This window comes from Phyllostomus discolor, chromosome 5 (genome assembly GCF_004126475.2).
Source record: "Phyllostomus discolor isolate MPI-MPIP mPhyDis1 chromosome 5, mPhyDis1.pri.v3, whole genome shotgun sequence".
Taxonomy (NCBI): Eukaryota; Metazoa; Chordata; class Mammalia; order Chiroptera; family Phyllostomidae; genus Phyllostomus; species Phyllostomus discolor.
This window is the reverse complement of record NC_040907.2, coordinates 65,307,690-65,333,075: the sequence shown is the minus strand read 5'-3', so window position 1 is coordinate 65,333,075 and position 25,386 is coordinate 65,307,690. Positions and strand designations below refer to the sequence as shown.

The 25,386-nt window shown below is 35.9% G+C and overlaps 1 protein-coding gene across 7 annotated transcripts in view; it reads left to right on the top strand.

Moving 5' to 3' along the window:
- The first annotated feature begins 6,750 nt into the window (after window positions 1-6,750).
- Window positions 6,751-25,386, top strand: part of ODF2L (outer dense fiber of sperm tails 2 like) — a 37,808-nt gene continuing 19,172 nt past the window's right edge. For 3 of the 7 annotated variants that reach the window (XM_036026371.1, XM_036026373.1, XM_036026374.1), the window contains exons 1-8: window positions 6,752-6,969; window positions 14,983-15,147; window positions 16,985-17,117; window positions 17,758-17,886; window positions 19,881-19,943; window positions 20,063-20,134; window positions 20,651-20,767; window positions 24,396-24,581. In XM_036026371.1, coding sequence (XP_035882264.1) covers window positions 15,035-15,147; window positions 16,985-17,117; window positions 17,758-17,886; window positions 19,881-19,943; window positions 20,063-20,134; window positions 20,651-20,767; window positions 24,396-24,581 — 813 coding nt within the window. In that variant the 5' untranslated portion in view covers window positions 6,752-6,969; window positions 14,983-15,034. Of the gene's footprint in view, window positions 6,970-14,982; window positions 15,148-16,984; window positions 17,118-17,757; window positions 17,887-19,880; window positions 19,944-20,062; window positions 20,135-20,650; window positions 20,768-24,395; window positions 24,582-25,386 lie in introns of all 7 variants that reach the window. The other 4 variants (XM_036026375.1, XM_036026377.1, XM_036026376.1 and 1 more) reach the window with 3 other exon arrangements.

The following is a 25,386-nucleotide window of genomic DNA, read 5'->3' as shown; positions in this document are numbered from 1 at the left end:
CCAGGGAGACCCAGAGAACAATAAAGGAAAATAGAAGCACGACATTTTTACTTTCTTCTCTCTAGTCTCCTCTTCTGTTTTCTTCCTGCTCTAATTCTACCACAATATGTCTGAGAAGCTCCAGTGCTCTGCCAGAATTCCCTGCTGCACCCAACTTCCCCCAGCCGCTAAGGGCAACAGATCTGGTCTCCTTCCTCTCCTCCGCTACCTCTAATGCTCCCTTTAACCTCACAGGCCCAGCAAAAAACAGAAAGCCACGGCAACCGGTTGAAAGATCTGGCAATTGGGGCATTAGGGCTCCCCCTTCTGTTCTTGGAGTGCAAGTACCTGGGGCTCTCACACCAGACAAAACTCCAGACAAAATTGACCTGCAGGATCCTCCCTGCCAGAGTGCATCAAAAAGCTATTTAGAGTAGTGTTTTTCAAGTTTTAATGTACCTAAGAATCATCTATTCAAATACAGATTTTGACTCTGTAGGTTAAAGGGGAGGCCAATATTCCGCAGGTTTATTAAGCTCCAGGTGCTGCTGAGGCTGCTGGTCCTTGATACAGAGTAGTCTCTGTATCAGAATCACCACCAAGGGATATCCAGGGGTTTACTGGGTGATTGCAGCCCTTATACCGGAAAGTGGCAGTCTTTGCAGTTTTTAATATATATATTTTTATCTTATGGGGCAGACCTATATTTTCTTCAGATCTCAGGAAAAAAAAGTGTTGCATTGATTATCATTTTATGGTGACAACATTGTCTATTTTTTTGTGAGGAAACAACTACAGAGTACAGAATTTAAAAACCAGTGACACAGATATGTAGGTTTTAAATTCTCCAAAGCCACAATCACTATTATTAAAACCACTGATTCACATTCAGTCTATTTTCTTATTCATTACATGCGAGTCACGATAAGACTGTTTTAATGATCTCCAGTCTGTAGCCTCAAGTAAGTAATTCCCAAGGATGCACATAATTCAAACAGAGGACTGCTCCTTAACCTTTATTTCTCTTTTTTATTCATTTATTCATTCAAAAATTAGATTGTGTCAAATATACCTAAAGAAAGCTGTTAAAAATGTAAAAATGTTTTTGAAGAGCAAGTGGGAAGGGCCCAAAGCTGGAGAGTACCTGGAGTGGAGTCAGCACGGGAGGCAATACTGAGAGCTACAGAGAGGGGAGAGGGTTCTGGGACTGGAGGGAGCCGTGACATGGAGGTTTTGTCATGGGCACAGTGGAGGGACATGATGGATCTTTTAGTCCCCCATTTTTTTTTTTTTTTGTGAGGAGGCCAAGAGCGGGAGCAGGGGCTAGTGAGGGGCTTATTGCTGAATGCAGGTGAGACAGTGGAGATGTACAGAGCTCAGACAACAGTTTGGATTGTCTTCATTTAGCCTTCATCAGCTTTCTAGGAGTTTCCTTCCCCTCTCCACTAAATAATTTTGCTGTGGAGGTGAAAGAAAAACCCTTCAGCTCATAAGCTTAATAAGAGAGGAATCACTAAATACTTCTTTGCCTGTCCAAAAGTGCCAAGGATAATGCTGACAACAGAAATATAAAATAAGAAATAATGTCATCAAAATAATATGAGAACTGTAGTTATCTGTAGTCAAACAACATAAAAATACAGTTCAAGTTTACAGCATAAGACTGTGGTGCTCCATACATCGTAGCTACAGTTAATATTGTCAATATAATCATCAGATACTGTCAGCTGGGGTCCCCTTGCTCCTCAGAGACCCACATAGGATTGGCTTTCAGCCATGTCAATTCCACGGCCTGTGGAAGACCAAGTTCCCCTCCTGGATTCCTGCAACTATCTGGACACCTGGCATCTCCAAACTCCTGTTTCCCAGATCCACATGTGCTGCTGCTGTGTTTCCCAGTGTTTCAGAGGTAGTGTTTTGAGTTTTCCAAAGAAACACGTACATATTGTTTTTGTGAGAAATTTAGACTTAATTGAAGAGTTCATGGGGAAGTTAAAGAGGTATTTGTCAAAGGAAAATAAAACAAAACTTTTACATCACTGAAGGTCTCAGCATTCTTTAAATAATTTTCTATGAGTACGGAGCTCCCCTGGCCTCTGAGTTGCCTCAGCCTCTTTCCATCTCGAGGGACTGTCATCTCTTTTTTTCTCTCTTTTCCTTACTTTCAAGAGAAAATCCAGCCAGCCAGGCACCACCAACAAAACCTGCCTGGTCACAAACAGAGCCAGTGCCCTGCTCTAATTCCTGGCACCACCTGAAACCAGGAAGGTGCGGGGATTAGGTGGCTTCCTGCCCCCCCAATCTCAAACATTTATAAAATGTTCTCCCCAAGAGGGATTCTGGCCAATAAGAGTTTTAAACACTGTTCTGGCTTAGGCACTCGTTTTTTGGATGACTTCAAAAGCCACTCCAGCTCATCTCTGTCTTCTCCTCTAAATTCAAAGTCAAAATATTTACTCTTCTACTGTTGTTTTTCTTACGATGTTGTTCCTATTCCCTAAAGTTGCTATTTCCATTTAACTAGCTGGGCATAGCTAAGGTTTCAAGTTTTTCCCAAATCCCATAGCTTCTAGCACCTACTTGGATCCCAGTTTTCTTGAATAACCTCCTATTGTGATTATTTCAAGAGATTTGGCTGTGGCTTACTAGAAAATTCCAATGAAGGCCTTGCTTAAATTGAGACCATCTTTCATCTTCTTTCTTTAGACCTTATTACTCACCAGTTCTTTTTGTGTCTCCCATGTGAGTACTTCCTCTGCCTTTTTTCTATTCTCCCTCAAATAGGCTAGGGAACAATTATTTAAAAATATTATGAGTGTTTTTTTTTGTTTTTGTTTTTGTTTTTACTACACAGCTGTTTCTATTTTTCCTCTATTAGAAAGTAATGGGATGTTTTTGAGTAGGAATTCTTTAGGGTCACATAGGTAGGAAAAAGAAAAAAAATATCAATCAATTCTTTAAAATGCTAGACTTGGTTACTAAAAACACAATAATTTTAAAGACAAAAATTGTACGATGGATGATACATTGTAGCCAAGATTAAGTGTCCATACTCCAAAGATATTGGGAGTATTTTAAAAATCAATAATCATGAGGAATTGACAATTAAAAAATCTTTTTAGGGAGCATTTTGTCTTTTCAGCCAAGAATAAACAAATGAATTTATTTTTTGTGTCGTGATTTATCCTAAATGTCTTTATATCACATACATGTTTTATCACCACATGATTGTAAAATGTCAGAATCTAGGAATGTTAAAATTTCCTGCCACTTATGCCTCGAATTACATACATTTTATTGGTAAGCACCTTTAATCCTGTATTATAAGAATCATGTAGAAGCTCAGGAAAATGGTTAAATGATTGGACTTTGAAGTTGGTCAGCCTGATTGAAATCACAGCTCTGCAAACCCCTTTGGTAAGTTATTAAATATCTCCGTGCCTATTTGTAAAAATGGCGTAAAGTTTAAATAGCTCATGTACAGATTGAAACAGCATCTAGGTCAGAGTAAGAGTTTAATAAATATTAATCCATATTAATTATGACCTTTTCTCCGTGTGTGTGGCACTTTCTTGGGTACTTTTAGCTTCCTACCCAATACTCAGCCTCTTTCTCTTTCATGCTGGTGGAACCCATTTTATGACAGGGGTCAGAAATGTCTGACGCCTATTTTTCCAAGCCTCCCTCATGCTGGGACACGACTATGTGATCCTGACTCCAGCCAGTAACCTAAGGAGTAGTCTGCAAGCAGTAGGCAGATGGAGGAGGAAGAAGTGGTGCTGTTGGGATCCTTTATGGAAAAGATTTCCCTCCATGAAAAAGGGGAATGTCTAGAAAAATCCCACCCTTCTTTCCCACAAGAGTGCCAGAGGCTGAGGGAGCCTCTGTGGCATTTGTGGAAGGTGAGGAGGGCAGTCAAAAAGCAAAGGTAGTAGGGCTGAAAGGGTGAAGCAGGTGTGTCCCTGATGATACCGGTGACAGCTGAGCCAATCGGGGGAGTGCCTAACTCCAGGCTTCTCACTATGTGATGAAAGGAAATTCCAGTTCTGTAGCCCATCATTAGTCAGGTATCCTGTTACTTCCAAAAATGCTACAACTGGTAAAAGCATTTTAGGAAATAGCCTTGGAATTTCTAAAAAGTACTAATGTTTGCAAACATATATATAAAGTGGTTTAATATATAAACTATACAATATTTTGATGAACATATTAATATTATTTTCACTTCCAAGTTAAAATGTTGACCAGGTGATTTTTCTCTTTACACTTAGCTTCAATAATGGAGGGGAGAAAAGACCTGTTGAACAATGCTGCAACATAGACTAGCCTAAAATAAAATTTTAAAAAGCAAACCACAAATCTAACCCTTTATCTTTGTGAAGATTTTCTTAGAATACTAGACCATAATAAAACCATACCAATTTTATATTTGTATGCCTGCCTTTTTGATCTTCTGTTTCCAAAGTCCACAGTGTACCTTAAGAATATTTTTTCTTCATATTTGACACTTGCAAGTCCACCATTTTCTGAGTTTTCTTTAAATGGTTAATTAACTGTTAAATTAATTTCTAGTTACATTAATTTCCAAACAATAGAAGAATAAAGGAGTGTCTATACTCTTTATGACCACATAGCATCTTTAAGCTATGAGACTTAAATCCCTTACATTTATTCCTAAAGCCTCTAATAAAGCCAGAGTCAAACAATAATACATTTAAAGAAGGAAATTTCATAACCATGCCTCATTTTTTCTTGGTCAGCCAAAGAAATTCTTATGCCCAAGAACAGAATATTGAATTTAAAATATAAGGATATGGCAGGGGTATCTTCTGCTACACCAGCCTCAGCAGCAATCTGGTTGCATCTTGATAAGAGACCCCAGCTATTGACACATGGAGGCGGAAAAATCCACCCAGCTGAACCCTGCCTGAATTTATAACCCACAGAATCATGAATAAAATTTGTTGTTTCGCATCACCAAGTTTGTTAAAAGAAACCAAAATACATTGGAAAGAACATATACAATTGAGATAGTGGGAGATAAACCCTATGAAAATTTAGGGTTCTGCTACTTCTGAATTTTCTCAGTTCAATGGTGTGGCCATATTAATCTATTCCTTTAAAATGGAAGTTGTTTCTCTTTTCATCCCTTTGGATCATGGCGTTGGCTAGGGTCACTCACACGGCTGCACTTGAAAGAAACATGCTGTATCTTCAAAGGTAATGGCTAACATGTCTGGCACCTCAGATGAGTGACTTAACAGTGTTTTGCTCCACAGCAGAATAATTGGATTTCTTATATGGTACTTGGATTCCAAGTGAGGAAAGAAGAACCTGTTAGGTTTCTTGGCTGGGGTATTTGGATGGGCTAGAATGAATTATTTCCCATTTAAATAACAGTAAGAGATCTTCCTGAAATTGACTATGCAAGCAGATTTCAGAAACAGACTAGATTTAGAAGATGAGGGATCCCATGTTTACTTTACCTGGACAATTCAGTTAGAATAGTCAATTTGATAATCTTATGTAATCATTTTGAAATTTTGTGAATGTTTCCTCTTGCATATCTTATAAAGGTGGTTTATCTAATACCTGTTTAAAATAAATGTATTTCATAAGATCAATCTTATTTTTACAATTACTTTGCTAATTATGACAAATTAGCAAGGTTAGCTGGAATCTAGATTAATGTTAGAAAAGCCCTTGGAATTATGTATCTTTCCCCACTTCAACTCTCTTCTTTTTTTTTCTTTTTGTGAAAAAACAGTTAGTTGACTTGCCAGAGGTCATGATCCATTAGTGAGAGAATAGATACTTAAGATACTTAAATCTCCAGCCCCTAGTGCTTTTTATTATTTGCATATATGAAACAGTTGTGTTTATTATGAAGGAACTTTTAATTCTCATTAACTTTTGACTAGACAATCACACTGGAGGAAGAAAAAGCTTTGCTGAAATCATCAATGGAAAATATTTTTTAGTAAAACCAATAATTAGGTATATCATAGTTAGTTATATTGCTCAGTTGATAGTTTTCTATCTGTGAATATGATGGTGTACAATCCTTAACATTGACTTTAAAGTGATGGATAAAGTTTTATACTTTTCCAAATAAAATCTGGCCTTGCTTCTTGTGGAGATTATAAACCATACCAGCTTACTCTACCATAAATGCAAAGAAATGAGTCCTCAAAGGTATATTGGAGATAACCTTCAGGCTCTCTCATTTAACCAAAGAAAATACAGACACGGGGAAGGATTCCAGTTAACAATTTCATACATTTAAAATGAGTAGGGGTTTCAGTAGTGGTTGCCTTGGCTTTTTAAACTCTCCCCTTTGAAAGACAAAAGCAGCCCTGGCCAGGTGGCTTGGTTAGAGCAGTTATCCTGATACCGGCTGTTGCAGGTTTGACCTTCAGTCATTGAACATACAAGAGTCAACCACTGAGTGCATAAATAAGTGGAACAACAAATCCATGTTTCTTTCTCTCACCAATAAATAAAATTTTTTTTAAAAGGCGAAAGCAGGGCACTTCCAGGCCAAGCGTCAGAACATTTGCAATCTACCTCCACTTCTGGTTGAGCTCATGTAAGACTTTTGGTAACCACAAGCTCTTCTGCAAAATAAAAGGCTTGGGGAAAAAGTTAAACTAGAGCAGCTACGGAGAGATAGCTATGCCCAGGTCCCGCCCCTTACTCCCGCGAATAGCAAAATCTTTCGACACCGGTTTTCCGAGCCTAGCCAATTGGCTACCGCAGCTGTACTAGACGGAAGGGGCGGGGCGACGGTTGCCAGAGAAGCTACTTGCTGGTTACTAGCTTCGCTTTGGTCCCAGTTCACCTAAGCGGGTGGTCTTCCACCGCAAGCCGTTCTAGGAATTCGCCTGCTTCCGCCTCAGGTTCCTTGCCTTCCTTTCTAAGCTTTCATCCACTGCACCGCCCCTTGCGTCCCGCTCTCCCTCCTAGCTAACCCAGAGCTAGAGATCTCAGGTACGTTTGCCGAGGCCTCACTAACGTGTTCACGGACCACCCGCATTTGCGACCCATTTCGAACTCCGCTCTTTGCGGCGCGGTGGCGGGCTGACGTCACAGCGACGTGCTAACGCGGCGGTGGGGGCGTAGACGCGTTTTTTGGGAGAGGGAAGTTTGGGTTTAGAAGAGGCTGGGATGTTACCGCGGCCTGCCTTTGGGGCCTGGGAGCGACGGCAGAGATGAACCCGGAGATGAAAGACGCTCGAGTTTATCCTGGGCGCGACCGCATCCCGCCCCCTTTGTGCCCACACCCTCCGCTCCCCGGAGACTGGCTGCCTAGGCTGGGGAAAAGGCTGCGAGGCTCAGATACTGCTAGAAAGGATGTAGTCCCTGGGACATCAGAGCGGATATTAGCCTGGGTGGGCTTCTTAACGAAGCCCTGACCGTGCCGGCCGGGCTCGACAGTATTTCTCTCCGAAATAACTGGTTTTACTCATTCGACTAGTCTTTAAGCATCTACTATATAATATAGCAGACCCTGGTAGGCCCTGGGGCTCCGTAAGTGAAGAACACTTTGGAAGCCTCAGGAAATAATTCCTTCTCCAGGATCCTAGGTTCCAGCCTATATATAGGAGACCCTTTCAGGTGTGTGGCCTTGGACAGGTCATTTAATAATCCTTGCTTCAGTTTCCTCTTCTGTAAAATGACGATAATAGCTACTTTGGAGTGGTTGTAATAAGAGAGATTAAGTAAATCAGTGCCAGGTTTTGAGTGTCCGTGGTTAGTAAATGGTGCTGCTTGTTTACTGAGAAACCACATGGTGGCTGGTGTTGAGAATGAAGTCTGTTGAGACAGTTTCCTTGTAACCTCATGCATAGTAACGTTTCAGGTGTTTTTGAATGAATGAGGCACCTGGAGTAGTTCTAAGCACCACCGAGTTAGTTACGGTTAAAGGAACAAACCGCAGGAAGCCTATTTACTTTTAAAATTAGTCTGATTCCCTTCTGCTTACTATAAAAATGCCATGTTTGTGATTCTTTAACAGGTGTCCATTTTTTGTTTCTCCTTTTCCTCTGCTTTTGCAATTGGTGTATATTAATGGTATTGTTTTTGTATCCCAAACGCCCAAAGGTATGAGAAGATAGCTGTTTATATTATTATTAATCATTGTGCTTGGTCTGTACAAATGAACGAGACCCCGGAAGCTGGGTATAGCAATGAAGTTGGCCTAACGTCCACCTGCTAGGCACAATTCTTTTGGAAGTTAGTAATTGTTTTCACTGGGTTCTGGTTTAGTAGTACTTTAGTGGTATTTTCAATACTAGTCAATTTATGACTACATTGAAGATGATTTGTAATAATCCTGCAAATAATAGGTCTCAAAAATTGTTTTTAAAAAGTTGGTTCTATACAGATAATTCAGGCCTACAAGTAATTTCAGGAATGGCAGTTGACTGAGGATGATTATTTTTAAAAAGGATGAAAAAGTTTAAAGGAAAGACTTGATGGGAAAGCAGCCTCAACAGAGTGAACCAAAGAGACCCTAAAACAAAAAAACCTCGCCTGTCCGTGCTTCTACCTCATTTTGTTTGAACCCCACCACAGCTTTGGCTGACAAAGATTAGTCTCATTTTGTAAACCAAGGCCCATTGTGGCTAAGGGTTGCCCATGTCAGGTGGCTCAAGAACCAAAAACTGATGAGTCTTGCTCAATATTCTTTCCACTTAATATGCTGCATCTGGGTCATCAAGGAATGGTTTTACTTATATTCAGTCTACCTGTGCTGTGTTTGAAAGGGAAAAAATAATACTTTTAAAAGATTTTCTTCAATCTGGTCTAAGTTAATTTTGGTATTTAAAGGGATAAGCTATCATATTCTAGAACTTGTATGTGGAGCAATTGATTCAGATGGTCATGGGTAAATGAGGTGTTATATTTGATCACTTCTTTCTGTACTGATCTCTTGCCAGTCTGGCATTCTAGTTCTGATTCTTTCAGTGTTCTTCATGGTTTTTTTTTTTTTTTTATCACCACTGGAAACAACTTGGTTTCTTCAAAATTTTCATAGGAAAGAATGTTGACATTTCATCTCTTTGAGACCCTAATAACTAGTTTCACTGCTTCTGCTTTCCTCTCTTTCATATGCCTAGTCCATTCCCCAAAATACCACTTGATTTGTCTTTAAAGATGCACTTCTAATCTGTCATTCCTCTGCTTAAAATTATGTAATGGTTTGTCTTAACCTGTAGGAAAAAATCCTTGTGTTTGCCATACAGATACTGTTTTCAGCCTGTCCAGTCTCATCTTTGTAATGCGTGTTCCCTCATGATTCCTTGCTCTTGCTGGTACGTTACCCTTTACCTGGAATGCCGTTTGCTCTTCTGTTTGGCCAAACTTAAACTTGTTCTGCAGGACTTGACTGAGGTTCCACCTTTTCCAGGAAGTCTTCCAGGTTCCTGCCAGTTGGTGTTAGGCATCCTATATGCTCTCGTGGCACCTCATGAGTTCCCTGTCACAGCCTTTAGCACACCAGGTTTTAGTGGTCCCCTCACTGCCTGTATATTCTCTTTAGACTTGGAGTCTCTGCCTTCAAAGAGTTCAATCTTACTCATTATTTACTTGTACAGAACATTTTTTATTTTTAAATATAAACTGAATATATAATAGTGTGATTGAAACCTAACTGGATTAAGGCAAGTTTGTATGTTATTTTCTGCTGTGTAGATTATTATATTTATTTATATGTTAGTATCTTATGGCTTTTGGTTCAAAACTGAGTTCTACCACTTCCTTACTTATAATCATGGGCAGGCAAGCTATTTAACTTTTCTAAAATTTGTTTTTTTATCTGTACCTTTTGAATATTAATATTAATAGCAACCTGACAAGGATTTTTGTGAGATGATATGCATAAGATCAGTCAGTGCTCCATTAATAAAGGACAATTGTCCTCATGTTGAAGGGATGGAAAATGCCTTAAGTTTATCTGATAAAGGATACTTACTTTGCTTGGGATTAGACTATTCTGAACAACTTCTAGATAATTCTAGAAGAATTATCTTCTTTTAGATAATTGGGATTTATATGGGGTCCCTTTCTTTTCAAAAGTGCCTTGGTTTGAATAACAAATTATTTGATCACCAAACATATATTGGAACCTAACCACGCCCTTCAGTGTTAGGTCATTTTTGAGGGCCGAGGATGATGGGTATGATATTTGCTTCTACAGACTTAGTGGCAAGTTAAAAGACAAAAAAAATATGAGCACTATGGAGCAATTAAATTCTAAACTGTATGATTCTGAAAATACTATTAGATGTTTAGGATTCTTGATGGTTGGGAGCAGTCAGGGAAATACTTTGGGAAGGAAGAGAGACTGGGGCATGGAGTATGAATCCATTGTTTACAAATCAGTCATTCTTGCTGTCAGCTTTTTTCCCTGTTTTATCTAATCTGCAGCTGTTTTATATTTAAATTACTTTATCCATTGGATAGAGGATTTAGCTAGTTATTTATGGTCATGCTCCATATAATGACATTTCAGTCAACACTGGACTGCATAAATGATGCTGGTCCCATAGGATTATAATGGAGTTGAAACGTTTCTGTCACCTAGTGATGTCATGGCCATCCCAGTGTCAGAGCACAACACATTACTCATGTGTCAGTGGTGAGGCTGTTGAAACAAACCTCCTGAGCTGCCAGCCACATAAAAGTATAACACATATAATTATGTACAGTACATAAGACTTGATAATGATATAATGATAATAAAGAACTCTGTTACTGGATTATGTATTCACTGCACCACACTTTTTATTTTAGTGTACTCTTTCTACTTACAAAAAAAATTTGCTGTAAAACAGTACCCTGTGTTATGCCAGCAGCAGCCTCATACATCTGTTTACCATGTTTCTAGATTACATCATTTCTCTTGTGCTTGATATAATTTCGTATTGTTTTGTGCAGTAACACGCTGTACAGGCTTGTAGCCTAGGAGCAATGGGCTATACCACCTAGGCTTGTGTGAGTACATTCTGTGATGTTCGCACAGTGATGAAATTGCCTAACGGTGCATTTTTTTAGAACGTATCTCCATCATTAAGTGCTGCAGGACTGTATCTAAGTTAAACTGTATCGAAAAATGTTTTGTTTTGTTTTTTCATTTACAGTAGCTTTTTCTCATAAGATCAATTTTCTGCCTTTGGTTAGTTGTTACTCTTTGCTTATTTTCAAATTTCCTATAAATTTTTTTCATTGTGGAGTCTAAAAAGCCATACAATTACTTTGCTAGTAATCTTTTGACTAGTGTCTAGAATAGTGAGAGGGAAGATCAGGATTCTTATATCTATTTTGTGTTCCTTGCTGAATATTTCATAGTGGATTTTTTTTTCTGTAGAAGATTTATTCTTTTGTTTGAAGCCAATGGAAGCTAATTTTCCAAGAATTAATGTTTGGCAGCAAATAATTGAAACCTGCAAGATTAATACACTTTTCTCATCAAAGAGATTGGTTTTAAATACATATTTGTTTGCAGCTGGTTAGTTTACTTAAAACAATCTAGGTGCTAAGGAAGGTCATGGACTGTGATCATTCTTTTCTCTGACCATGGCCAGCATCACGGTCCCTGAGCGGCCATCCCTCAAATGCTTGTTGTTGGCCAAAATGGAACATAGTTCCGAGAGTGTAGCTGGGTCAGCATAAACCCATGACCACTCCTGGAAAAAGCTTTAAGTACATGCCTTTTGGTAGGGGACTGGTAAAGTCATCTCTGTATAGGAAATTAATCCTCTAAACATTAAAAATATTTTAGAATTTCTAATCTTTAGGGATTTGATCATTAAATATGTGTGCAGAATATGTATCTTTGTTTCACCACTAGCAAGTTGTATAAAAATATTGTTTATACATTTGTCAATTGGCAGTATATACTACATAATTGAAAACATTTTCTTTTGAAACATCTGCTTTTCCATACAAGAATACATTTGGTCCATTAAGATGATTTTATAAGGTAGGACTTTTTATGCTAAAGAAAATTACTGCATTGTTCAGCACATGTGTTTTCGGTTATTGTATTGTCACAACACAAAAGTGGTGGAGTGTCTTGGAACCTCTGAACGATTTCTATCCTGGAAAATATTTCTAGATCGTAAGAATTGATTGTTGATTATTTCTCTGGAAATATTTGAGACTTCATTTATACAGTTCTCTATTTCACATTTTGAGGACTTAGTAATGAAGATAACCTTTTAAAATGTTGGGCCAAAGTCATTCTCAGATCTATTTTTACATTGTGTTACTCTTATTTGTTTATCCTTTAAGATAAGACACAATTACTTTCATAAATGATTAAGAAGAAAAAGGTTGTATGATTTTATCTTGTGATGAATTTTTTAGGAATATTGTATAAGTAGCTGTCAGGAGACAAGGCTAGGTTAAGAATGTCTTTAAAATACTGCTACCAAATCAAATCTTATCTCATAAAATATTTCCTACAAATTGAAGCTCCCTATCCACTCACATTGTTTTTTGAAACTTTATTCCAAAGATGGAAACCATTTTTCTTTTAATGATCCCCCACAAGATGAATCAAAGTGCGAATGAGTAAGAACAGTCTGTATTCATCCTGTTCGTTAACTGCTCTGTGCCTTGTAAAAGTCGAGTAATAACTGAAGGAGAGGAAGTCCTCTCCTTCAGTTATTACTCGACTTTTACAAGGCACATAGGTGCCGAGGATTTGGCAATGTGTACACAAGTTTAAAGTTGTTTATTTATTTATTTATTTAATTTTAATCATTGTTCAAATATAGTTTTTTCCTTTTTACTCCCAATCCAGTCCCCCCTCCCACCCTCCCCACTTCCCTCCCATTACCACCCTCCCCTTAGTTTATGACCATGTGTCTTTTAAGTTTGTTCCTGTGAACCCTTCCCACTGTCCCCTTAAATTCCCTCTTCTCTCCCCTCCGGTCACCGTCAGCCTGTCCTCTATTTCAGTGTCTTTGGTTATGTTTTGCTTGTTTCTTTGTTTTGTTATTTAGGTTCCTGTTAAAGGTGAGATCATATGGTATTTGTCTTTCACTGCCTGGCTTGTTTTGCTAAGCATAATGTTTTCCAGCTCCATCCACGCTGTTGCAAAGGGTAGGAGCTCCTTCATTCTTTCTGCTGCATAGAATTCCATTGTGTAAATGTACCATAGTTTTTTGATCTATTCATTTACTGATGGGCATCTTGGTTGCTTCCAGCATCTAGCTATTGTAAATTGTGCTGCTATGAACATTGGGTTGCATAGGTTCTTTTGAATTGGTATTTTAGTATTCTTAGGATAGTAACCAATTAAAAAGTGGGCAAAGGACTTGAACAGACACTTCTCCAAGGAGGACATACAGAAAATCCAAAGACACATGAAACGATGTTCAATATCGCTAGCTATCAGAGAGATGCAAATTAAAACCACAATGAGATACTACTTCACACCAGACAGAATGGCCATCATAAACAAAGCAACAAACAACAAGTGTTGGAGAGGCTGTGGAAAAAAGGGGACCCTAGTGCACTGCTGGTGGGACTGCAGACTGGTACAACCACTATGGAAAGCAGTATGGAACTTCCTCAGAAAACTAAAAATGGATCTGCCTTTTGACCCAGCAATTCCACTGCTGGGACTTTATCCTAAAGCTGTTTAAACAAGAGGATGGGTGGCTGAAAGATAAATACCAATTCCTCTCTGAGTCTGGAAGCTATTGCAACTGAACAAATCAGCAGATGATAATTCTCTTGATTGCAGTGGTTTATCCGGAGCATATTCTTCTTCACCCTTGGGTTTAGTTTCCTTGATTTTATATATCTGTATTTTTAATTCTTCTAGACTGTAGATAGCTCCAATATTGTTATTCCCTAATAATGGATGTGGCATGTATGCAGCATTTGATTACATTATTTTAGACTATCTGTAGGTTAGTCAGCAATTTCATTTGTACATGAATTGGTGGCATTTCCAAAATATGAACATGCTTTCCTGTGGCCTGTATCCTAAATATTTGCCTCTGTGGTACATAGAATCTTCAGACAAAAATAGATACATTTTACACATACTTTGGAAGGTTTTTGAATCGCTAATTAAATATTGTGAATAATTTTCAACCTATTATTTTACATTTACCCAAAGTATGAAAATTCTTGAACATATGGATTTCATAACCCAGATATATAAAAATAAATTACAAAGAGGTAACTGTCTCTGAAAAAATGCAGAAAATCTTAAATGCGACATTTGATTTCATATAAACATAAAATGAAGTCAGGAACACACATTGCTATATACTAGAGTTGTGAGAACACAGCTTTAATGATTGCTGAAATATGCATTACTTAAACTAGAATGGCTTTAAAAAATTTATAAATATTCACATTTAAAATGACACCTCCAAATTTGAGTGAAAGCAACTAAATGAGTAAAACTTAGAAGTAATGCCATCTCTCTATTCACTCTCACCAAAGAATATACTAGATTGAGCTGGAAAGTAGGAGTAAATGAATTTAATTTTGAAAGGTCTACTTTTAAAGGAATAACTTATCTTCTTTGTAGCTATTATTGTCAAATACTTATAAAAGTATGTTAAATTTCTATTGTTCTAGGCATAAATAATATACATTTCCTGTTGGATGGTTGTAATTAAACTGAGTACTATAGTGAGCCTATGGTATTTTATATCCATTTTCTAGTCTGACTGGATTAAGATGTTATTATAATACTTCAAGAAATAGATTAAGAAAGGTTTCTACATTCTGTGGCTATACAGAAAATAGTGGGCTTTTTGGAGACTGTGTATGGAAACTGGTAACTGTTGAATGTGCTATGCAGTTTGGATACTATTTTGAGTTAGTATCACAATGAGTAGCAGTTATGAGTTTCAATTTGTGAAATATTACTTGTTTATACATCTTTAGATTTTTATTATAAGGTAATGACATAAAAAAGAATCTAATGGAACGATAAGTGTAATAACTAAAATATTTCCTGACTTTCAGCCTGTGTGGAGAGGTTGTTGTGGAAGCTACCTGTAATTCATCTACCAGATTTATGGAAGAGCCTACAAATGGTGGAAGTCATTCAGAAGAACTGTTTTCCCATTTTAAAATTAGATTGGAGAGAGAACATGTACCACAGCACACCAGTGAAAGTCATCTCAGCTGGTATTCTCAACAATAGGGGATGTCTAATTTTCTGGTTTCAGGGTTTCATGTTTTGTCCATATTGTAGATTATTTGAATCAAATACAGCATTTCTTCAAGAATATCTCCTTCAAGTCTAGTAATTAATGTATTGATTTAATTTGATTACAATGTACTTATTTAGCAGAATTTGGGTAGTTTTTTTGATTCTCAAGGAAAGCAATTAAAAATGAAAACCTTACCTATTAAGAATTTGTAAAATATAAAGTGTTTTAACTAAGGTAAATGAAGATATAAATTATGGAATATTGGATATATAGTTAATGAGTACCAATTCTCTGTCACTTGGTATATTGCTGTTTAAGAAATACCTGCCATGTTTTGCTTTTTTAGAATGGGGAATATACTTGTTATTTATATGACTCATTGTTCCCCAAAATGACAATCTTAAAATACAATTATTGTTACTATGGATGGTATAGACCAACTTCTAGTTTACTTTGTTAAAAAAAGAAGGTATTTGCACATATATAATCATTCTTGACTTTCTGCCCATGGTTTTTAATAATGGGCAATTGTCATTCACAGCCAGCATCTTCATGGGCCCATCACTTTAAGCCAGTGGTGCGTAAGAATACAGTCTACTTTTTGACATAGCTTCTAAGATGCCATCAAATGCTGATGAGCCATTATATGTATTCCATAAAGAAAGAAAAGAGCTGCCAATTGAAGACAGACTCAGAATTTTATTTATAAACATTTAAAAAGCTCATTAATTATACATAGATTTTTATTCCAAATATGTGCCTATGTAAAAAGAAAAGTATAATAAATGAGTTAAGGTATTCTCAAAACTTCTCTCTATTCAAGTCCAACTCTTCTGAGTCACTTTTTGACTCAAGTTGTCCTTGCTATTAAGAATATTGGTGATTGGCATTTTTTAGGAATGTCTTTAACTGAAATAAAATTTCTTGCTGTTGGGCTCTTAATTACAATATACAGCAAGCCTACATTGGAGTCTTGCTTCTGGAATATTGCTAAACATTCCTCCTTCACCAGCTCCTGCAGCCTCTCTCCATGACCCCCCCTTCCTAGGGGTTAAACAAATGTTGTGCCCTGTCTCTGGGATATTTGGCAAAGCATCGGATATTCCTTTTACAAACCTGGGGCGTGTGCAGGATAGAGAGCTCAGGCTTCCTCCTGAGCTGTGGAAGGAGATTGTGAGAAGCACCTGATTTCGGGATGTAAAGATGTGTCTTAGAATGATACACAGTTGTGTCTAGGTAAAACATAATGAAGTCAAATATTATCAGTTTTGTTCTAAATGATAATTACTATAAAGCCAAATATGAAGGATTTTTAGATAGCTGGAGAGATGTAGTTTTTTGTTATCTTTTTCTTTAGCTTATTCATTCTTCTGGGGGAATATTTTGTGAAGAGCAGTAATTTTTAAGAAAGGGTTTGGGAATAAGGTCTAGAAAGACCAGTCTTTTGGGTTTGGAGTAAGGGAAAATGAAGGGAAGGAAAAAAGACAGACACTCCCACAAATTGCTTTATAAACTAGAGAAGAGGTGTTGAATAATTATCAAAAGCACAATGAAAGCATTACTGTTGGTGGTCTCTGTGTTTTATATATCTTACCATTTTAAAAATTGTCTCTCTGTTTATAGTAATGTAGAAAAAATATAGTAGTATAGAAAAATCCATTGCATTTTCAATGACAATTTACTGTTATATTTTGCAGAGCAATTTAGGTAACTGTAATATTTAGTTAAAGGTATGCTATATATATTCATGAAAATACAACTGGTTTATTTGACAGATTTAATTAGAGTTTTGTTTCTGCATATCTAATTAGTGTAAAGCAGGGCATCCTAAATGAAAAGACTGAGTTGGAAGCAACATTTAAGGAAGCCGAATTAGCAGCCTTTTCTATGGAATTACTTTTACCATTATTTAAGGACACCATTGAAGAAATTAGTTTTGAAAATGTGAGTACTTGCGAATATCTAATAAAATGAAAAGCTAGCATAATGGTCAGATTGCACTAACCGAGGTTTCATATCTTAATGTAGTTATGTGCACGTGCTAGTATTGGATATTAAAAAAATGCAGGCTTACCGGTGTTCTTTGTTCCACAGTTCTTTACCTCAGAGGTAGTTTCAGGAGTGAACTTGATAAGAGGCTAAGCTAGAAACTGTATGCCTCAGTGCTTGACTTACCTGGAGTTGAATTAGTGAGTCAACTTTTCTCAAGAATAAATTTAAAACAAAAATATTCTGAAAGATGAAATATATCTGTTTTCTATAATGTTTTGTGGAATAGAAATCTAAAATTTTGTATACTAAAGTTTGAGGTAAGGACAAAAAAATAGATTGCATTCTATTAGTTTTATTAAAATAAATGCTTGAAATACTTTAGGGTTTAATCTCTTATTTTGATTTCATTTTACTTTAATGTACCATGTAACAGATTCTATTGCTGTTAATAAACTTGGCAGCATTGAATATTACTAGGTACAAAAGAATGATTTTGTCACTAGGAGAAAGTACTCTTTGATAATAAGTAACATTATATTTTAGTGTGTTAATGCTATGTCTTAAATATGATGTGGTTTTTGTATTTTGTCAGGCTGATCTTTCTCCATCCAATTTGAAGAAGATTTTTAAACAGAAGGAAATATTAACAAAAGAATTAGATACATTTAAACGCGTAAAACAAGCTTTAGAACATCTTCTTAGAAAGCCAGAATACCAACAAGTAAGGAATATTAACCACTAATTTAATAGCAGAATTTCTCACTTGAAGGCTATATTATTTTTCAAACTGTAGAAGTTAAAATGTTGGTATATTTAAGATGGAAATAATTCTTAAATTTTTTGGAAATGGCAATCATTAAACTAACCTTTACTTTTAATGTTTCATAAATAGTTCTACATGACAGCAATGTATTTTTATACAAAGATATTTTTATTATCTATATCAAAAACTTCAATTATTTGTTATAATGTTGTCATTCAGCCAATTATAATAAAATACTCATAGAATGTAAGCTCTTGTGTACATTATATTTATACATCTATGTGTTCTTTTTGCTAACAGTTTTGTGCTGATGTAATTCACACACCATACAGTTCTACCATTTAAGTGTACGATTCAGTGATTTTTAGTATATCCACAGAATTGTGTAGCTGTCACCACAGTCAATTGTTGAGCATTTCAGCACTACAAAAAAAACTCGACGCCCTTTAGTTGCCCACCTCCCATCCCCACCCACCCCTCCTTAGCCTATTAATGTACTTACTGTCTCTATGGATTTATCCATTCTGGACATGTCCCATAAATGGAATCATTGAATATGTGGTTGTTCCTAAGTGCCTTCTTTCATTTAACGATGTTTTCAAATTTCATCCATGTTTTAGTATGTATTGGTGCTTCATTTCTCGTTCTTGTGAAATACTGTTTTATTTATGAGTTTATTTATGTATGGCATACCACTTTTATTTGTCCATTCCTCATTTGATGTCCATTTGGGTAGCCTCTACTTTTTGGCTGTTATGAATGAAGCTGCTGTGAACATTCATTTGTGAGGTGTGTGTACCCAGAGAAATGAAAACACAGATTCCAGGCAGGTCCACCGTGTGACCTCACAGAGCACCTGGATGGGCTTCACGAAGGTCCATGACCTCTCTGACACTGTGAACACAAATTTGCATTCCATGCACCTGCATATGTGCTTTTAGGTGAAAGAAACCATAGCTTTTCCACATCCTCAAACAGGAGTATAACACTCAAATCAATAAAAATTTTTCTGTGTTCTCATTTTGTATGTCTACATAAATTCTGTTACTGATTTGCCATGAATAAAAATAATTCTTATTGGTAGAATTAGGATGTTTATAATTTTTACCTATTCACTAACAGCACTGTGAGCTTGCTCTGAATATAAGATTTTTGTGATTTTTATGTCATTGGCCTGTACTTTCTGCGGCATTATTTAAATTAACTAATTTTATGAATTGTGGACAAAACATAATTTGGAACACTTAGGCAAAAATCCTTCTGATGTTAACATTTAAAAAAATCTGAACTGTGCAGTATAGTTATTCATATTAGTTTCTTTTTTATTTTAGCTTTATTGAGGTATAATTGACATAATCATATTAGTTTCTTTTTTTAAGATTTTTATTTATTTTTAGAGAGGGAAGGGAGGGAGATAGAGAGAGAGAGAGAGAAACATCAATGTGTAGTTGCTGGGGGTCATGGCCTGCAACCCAGGCGTGTACCCTGATTGGGAATCGAACCTGCGACTCTTTGGTTCGCAGCCTGCACTCAATCCATTGAGCTACACCAGCCAGGGCACATAATCATATTAGTTTCTTAATTGATACTTACTTCTTTTTAAAAATTTATTTATCTTTTAATTTTTTTAAAAGATTTTATTTACTTATTTTTAGAGAGGGAAGGGAGGGAGAAAGAGAGAGAGAAACAAAAATGTGCGGTTGCTGGGGGCCGTGGCCTGCAACGTAGGCATGTGCCCTGACTGGGAATCGAACCTGCGATACTCTTTTTAATCTGTATTTTTTCCCATTACCATTTAGTTCCATTATACCCCCTACCCCCAGTAATCACCACACAGTTGTTATGTCCATGAGTCCTTTTTCCTCTTTTAACTGATGCTTATTTCAGTTTCTATTTTTTTATCTAGAGAAATATAGTGTATGAACACTGACTTACAGCAGTATTTTTCACAGGTAGATGACACAGATTTATCCAGCATGTTAGAGAAGCTAACTGATAATGAAAGTGAAAATACTGTAAGTCTTTTTACACTTTGTATCTATTCTTCTGACCTTTTTGTTTGTATGCTGTTTGTCTATAAGATTAGTCAATGTTGTTTATGATGTTCCTGACTCTAACATTATATTTGCTGAAGGATCTTAAGAAGAAGGTAGTTGAAAAGGAGGCCTATATCCAAGAACTTTCTTGTTTGTTTCAGAATGAAAAGGTAAGCAGATTTTGAACTTAAGTTATCTATTTTCTTGATATTGACTCCTTTATTTCCACCCTGGCTCCCATGTCCTCAGAAGTAGACACAAAAAGGTTTTTGCAAATACACAAATAATGTAACAAATAGCACATCTTAATTTAAAAAAATTTATTTTTAGATTTTTATGGTGTTTTTGTTAAGGTACTTGGTTTAAATCACTATATGTTAGGAATTATGTGTAAATTTGTATGGTGCAGCATTTTAGACATACCCATAATTTGACTTAGGAACACTTGTAGGAATTTTTAAAAAGAGGTAATTATCAGGAGCTGTTAAATAAAAGGAGGGAGGAGAAAATGTCCCAAATAGCTTTACTTGGAACACAGTTGCGGTGGTGGGGCAGGTGCCACCGTTTATGTGACGTGTTACTTTGCTTTTTATCAGCTATTTAGATCATGTCTGAATGCAGGTAAGTTAATGATTGTGGAAAAATATATCAAATAACACATTTTATTTTTGTTTCCTCTGTTTTAGGCAAATGCTTTGAAAGCCAACCGTTTTGCACAATCAGTTAAAGTTGTGCATGAACGGCTACAACTCCAAATCCATAAAAAGGAAGAGGAGAATGACAAATTAAAAGAATATATAAAGGTTATAAATATTCATCAATTTTTATAGTTTGTAATAAGTTAATGATCTACTATAAAGCCTTTCCTTAATTCTGGAATTTGGTGGTTTTGAAAGAATTCAACTTAAGTATTGCTGTGGGAAATATGTATTTGAGGCAGAACTGAAACTTAAGATTTCTGGGCTGTCTGAAGATTTGCCTCTAAATCCTAATATAAAAATCTGTCTCTTTTTAGTACTACTCTAGGAAAGATTTGTAGAGCTTGAGTTTCTTGGAAAACCTTTCCCACTATATAGTTAATTTATGTATTGTGGATAATTTGTGTAATATTAAAGAGAACATTAAAATAACTCAAAAATATGGGAGGGAGGTGGGGAGGGGTGGGTGGGGGGGCTGGGATGGGAGTAAAGGACAGAAAACTGTACTTGAACAATGAATAAAATAAAATTTTAAAAAATGTCAAAAAAACCAAACCTTGAATTCATCTACAAAAAAAAAAATACATTTTGACATACAGTATTCCAGTCTTGTTTTTGTACATGTATGCAATGTACATACTCACATATATTTAGTTAAGTGTTAAATAAATGTTTATTATTTTTGTCTTTGGTACTAATGGTAATAACTTTATTTTTTTAAAGGTTTTATTTATTTATTTTTAGAGCGAGAGGAAGGGAAGGAGAAAGAGAGGGAAACATCAGTGTGTGGTTGCCTCTCACATGGCCCCCACTGGGGACCTGGCCTGTAACCCAGGCGTGTGCTCTGACTGGGAATTGAACCGGTGACCCTTTGGTTCACAGGCCTGTACTCAATCCACTGAGCTATACCAGCCGGGGCTAATGGCAATAACTTTAAAATCAGTTATCCTGCTGTTTAGTGTTTGGTGTTTAGATAATCAAGTGAACTTTTTGGTTTAAACTGAGTGTTTAAATATTCTTTAGGAAGCCATACAGCCACTTGCCGTAAGAATTTGAGTTTGCTATGATACGACACTAGATTTTTGGATTTGCTGTCACTAGTTTTGCCAAAGGAAAACAAGCAGTGGTCTGAGAAGTATACAGAGACAAATCCTACCAAGTATGAGGCCTTCTGTGTTAAATTTGTCTGCTTTCGTACTCCTGAATCAGCAGATGTCTCCAATCTGTGGCACATGTTTCATGAGTGCACTTGGGGTGTTGTTTTTTTTTCTTTCAGTGAGCTTGCTCTTCAGAGAGGCACTAACAGGCTTATAGGGGATGTAAAATTTGTCCTCTGTCCTCCCTCATGTGCTTTTAGGCACTTTCCCCCATAGATTTCCTGGTGTCTTTTGTATCAGGGTCCCAGGGCATTGCATGTGAATTACAGTTGCTATTTCATTGCTCATCATGATAAATATGAGAGAATACGTGTGATTTAATATCTCAAATAATTATCTACACAATTTTTATGTTCTCAAATAGCAGTTGGGGAAATTTTTGAAGTTGTTTTCTCATATTCAGTGATTTTTTAAAAAAAGTTAACAGTTACTTTTTCTGTTTCTGATAATTTAAGGAAAGAATATAAAGTTAAAATCCCAAGATTTTTCAATGACAGTCTCCTGTATAGTATTGATATTTTGAGTTGAAATTACTTTTAAAAATTCAACTGTTTAGAAATTATCAAAAGAAGTTTCATTAGGTTACTGGTTTTTCTACTTTCCACATTACACACACACTTTTGGAATTTAAGGAATTAAGTAATTTCAGGTCAGAATTTAATTCTTCAATTTTGGTTTAACAAGTTATTTTTGAGTAAAAACACAAGGAACTCAGTTTGACTACATTAATCTCAGTTTTTTAGTATTGCTGAGTCAATTCATTATATTGGTTCTTTTATAATTCTCTGAGAACTACCCCAAAGATACTTTGAACCCATCTTTCCCTAGATTTTTATAATATATCACTTAGTGTTAGAATATTTTCACATTTTAGAAGATACAGAGAATAATTATTTTTATAATATGCAGTATGTATTAGAAATGTGAAAAAGCAAGCAGTTGACTTTAAATATGTCTACTCATTTGGCAAAAGACTAAGGGGTTATTTATTCTGAAACTATAAAAATAATTTGATAGTTTCAGTATACTCTGTAATGGTGTTTAAGTGTGGGATTGGTAATCTAGTGAGAAAATTTTGACTGGAATCTTTTTTTAAAAAAATTTACTTTGCCTTTAGTGTTTAAAAAGATTTTTAAAGGTATAGCAATTATTCATGGTGTGCTGATGACACCCTGTGGTCTCGTGGAGGAATGACAGCTGTGTTGCCTGTGGGGTCTTCACTTCTCTGAAGGAGACTTACTGCAGCGCTCTTCTTGTTTTTTCCCAATGGCTTATTAAAACATTCCTTGGATATTTTTAAACATAGACTTTTAAAGAAAATTTAAGAATCTTTTGCTTCTTTTAGTCTACCTAATTACTTTGCAAAGAAATCAAGTCTTTAAATCTTGTTTAAGAGGAGGGAGTGATAACGGGGAGCAAGCGGAAGGGGCAAGCAAGGGAACAGGAATAGGGGACTCATGGGCACCGGACGGTGGGGGTGTTGACTGTGAGGGGGGGACGGGGTAAGGGAGAGCAATGGGGAAAGGAGCGAGGCGACTGTAACTGAACAACAATAAAAATATCTCAACTTTAGTAGAAGTCATGAAGCAGAAATTGTTTAGCAGAGTTAAGTAGTTAAAGCCCCCATTTTCTACCATGACTTCTTTGATTTTTTTCAAATTAAAATGTCCAGCCAATGGAAGACTAAAACATAAATTCTGTAATAATTTTGCATTCTTTTCAGTGTTACACAACTTTCAAGAATGTAAAAGCATTAAAATGTTAAGTCTTTACATTCTTAGATACTTAATACCCAAATACTTTAGACACAAATGCTTAAAATAATGTAGAAAAAATATGGGAATAGTCACACTTAATCATATCTATCATCAACCGAGCCTAATTTTCTGTTTCTCCTTATTGTCATCAAGAGGCAGATCGAGAAAACAGTCCTGCCATTTAACACCATTAAACTCAGTGGATAGAAACACACCTTCACACATTGTTTTACCCTAAACCTTGTTTACTCTTAGAGTAGTAACTTCCATAAGGTTACTACTCATTGGGTAAAGCAGTGCTTTTATTGTCCTTTATGAACTCTTAAGTGTCAAGACATGCCCCTTATTTCTTATAAGTTAACATTTTGGTAAATACATCTCATCCATACCCTTCATGATCTATAGATTTTTTATCATATTTTTTGTAAGCTACTAATTCCTTTGAGCTTTATGTGCATTGTCTCCAGCACAATTTTTTTTTGATTTGAAGTAACTAGTATCATGTGTCATAGTCTAGATATGAAGTTCAGTTAAGCACAGCCGTTTTAAGGAAGTTATGTTTGTACCATAATCACTGATATCGGTATCTATAAAAAGAGCAGTATTAGTTTTATCTAGACTTATGTATTCTAAATTTGCATTCTATAATTGGTTACAGATAAACATTGGTGAAATCACCTTTTTTTACTGTTTTGTCTTTTTATTAACCATATGATGAATCCTCTAACCTCAAGTGGAAGATTATTTACATATTTTTGCAATGTTTACATAAATATTGGAATTCTAAAATAGTTTAATTGCCACTAATTTTTTTTTTAGAGCTTAGAGACCAGGATATACCAGTGGAACTTGCAATTGAAAAAGAATAAGCATGAGACTGTAGCAATGAAAGAATTGAGTAGGCAAAAAACTAGTGCCCTGAAAAAGGCATCTAAAGTTTACAAACAAAGGCTTGAACACTTTACAGGAGACATTGAAAACCTTACTTCCCAGGTTCGAGAGCAGGTTAGTACATACATTTTTTTCTTCCTGAACTATTTTATTTCCTTAATTTATGTAGTTAATGTCATGATGCTTCTCTTAATATGCTGACACTAGGAGAAATCTACTCATAGTTTTTTGCTCTAGTCTTTATTTTGAAAGATTACATAAAATGTCAAATTTATGTATTGAATTATATCAGTACTTCCTGGGGAACTTTACTTAAAGGATATGTTACGTGTAAGGGCAACATTTCACACATACTCCCCTTTGGGAATTTACAGTGCACATTAACATATAGGAGGCCCTGAGAAGACTTCAGTAAAAGTGAAATGGTGTAATGAAGGGTACTGAACTCAGAGTTTCCCACCACTTATTTAACCACAGAACTCTTCTTTTACCCACAAAACAACTCTTGGAACTGGTTCTGAGGAACACCAGTTTGGGAAATGCTGATTTATGTTATTGGACCATATGACTTTATTCAGCAATTCATTTAGACTCTGTAATGCATTTAAAACTATCCGCTGACGTAAATACACCATGTGAAAGTTATCTTTGTGTGTAGTACAAAGTTGAAAATGGACTTAGTGCTTTGTTGTTTTTAATGAATTATTATATTTATTCAAATACCAATTAATAAAATATTTACTCTTTTTAATGTTTCACTGGTATTCTACCTCTTAGAAACTTATGTTAAGACTTACAGAATTATTAGAGGTTTTTAGAAATGAAGACTTGCAAAAACACTTATGTAAACAAAACAACTTAAAATTTTATGAGTTCAAGTGTTAACATTTTAAGACTAATGTTTAACCTACCTACATTC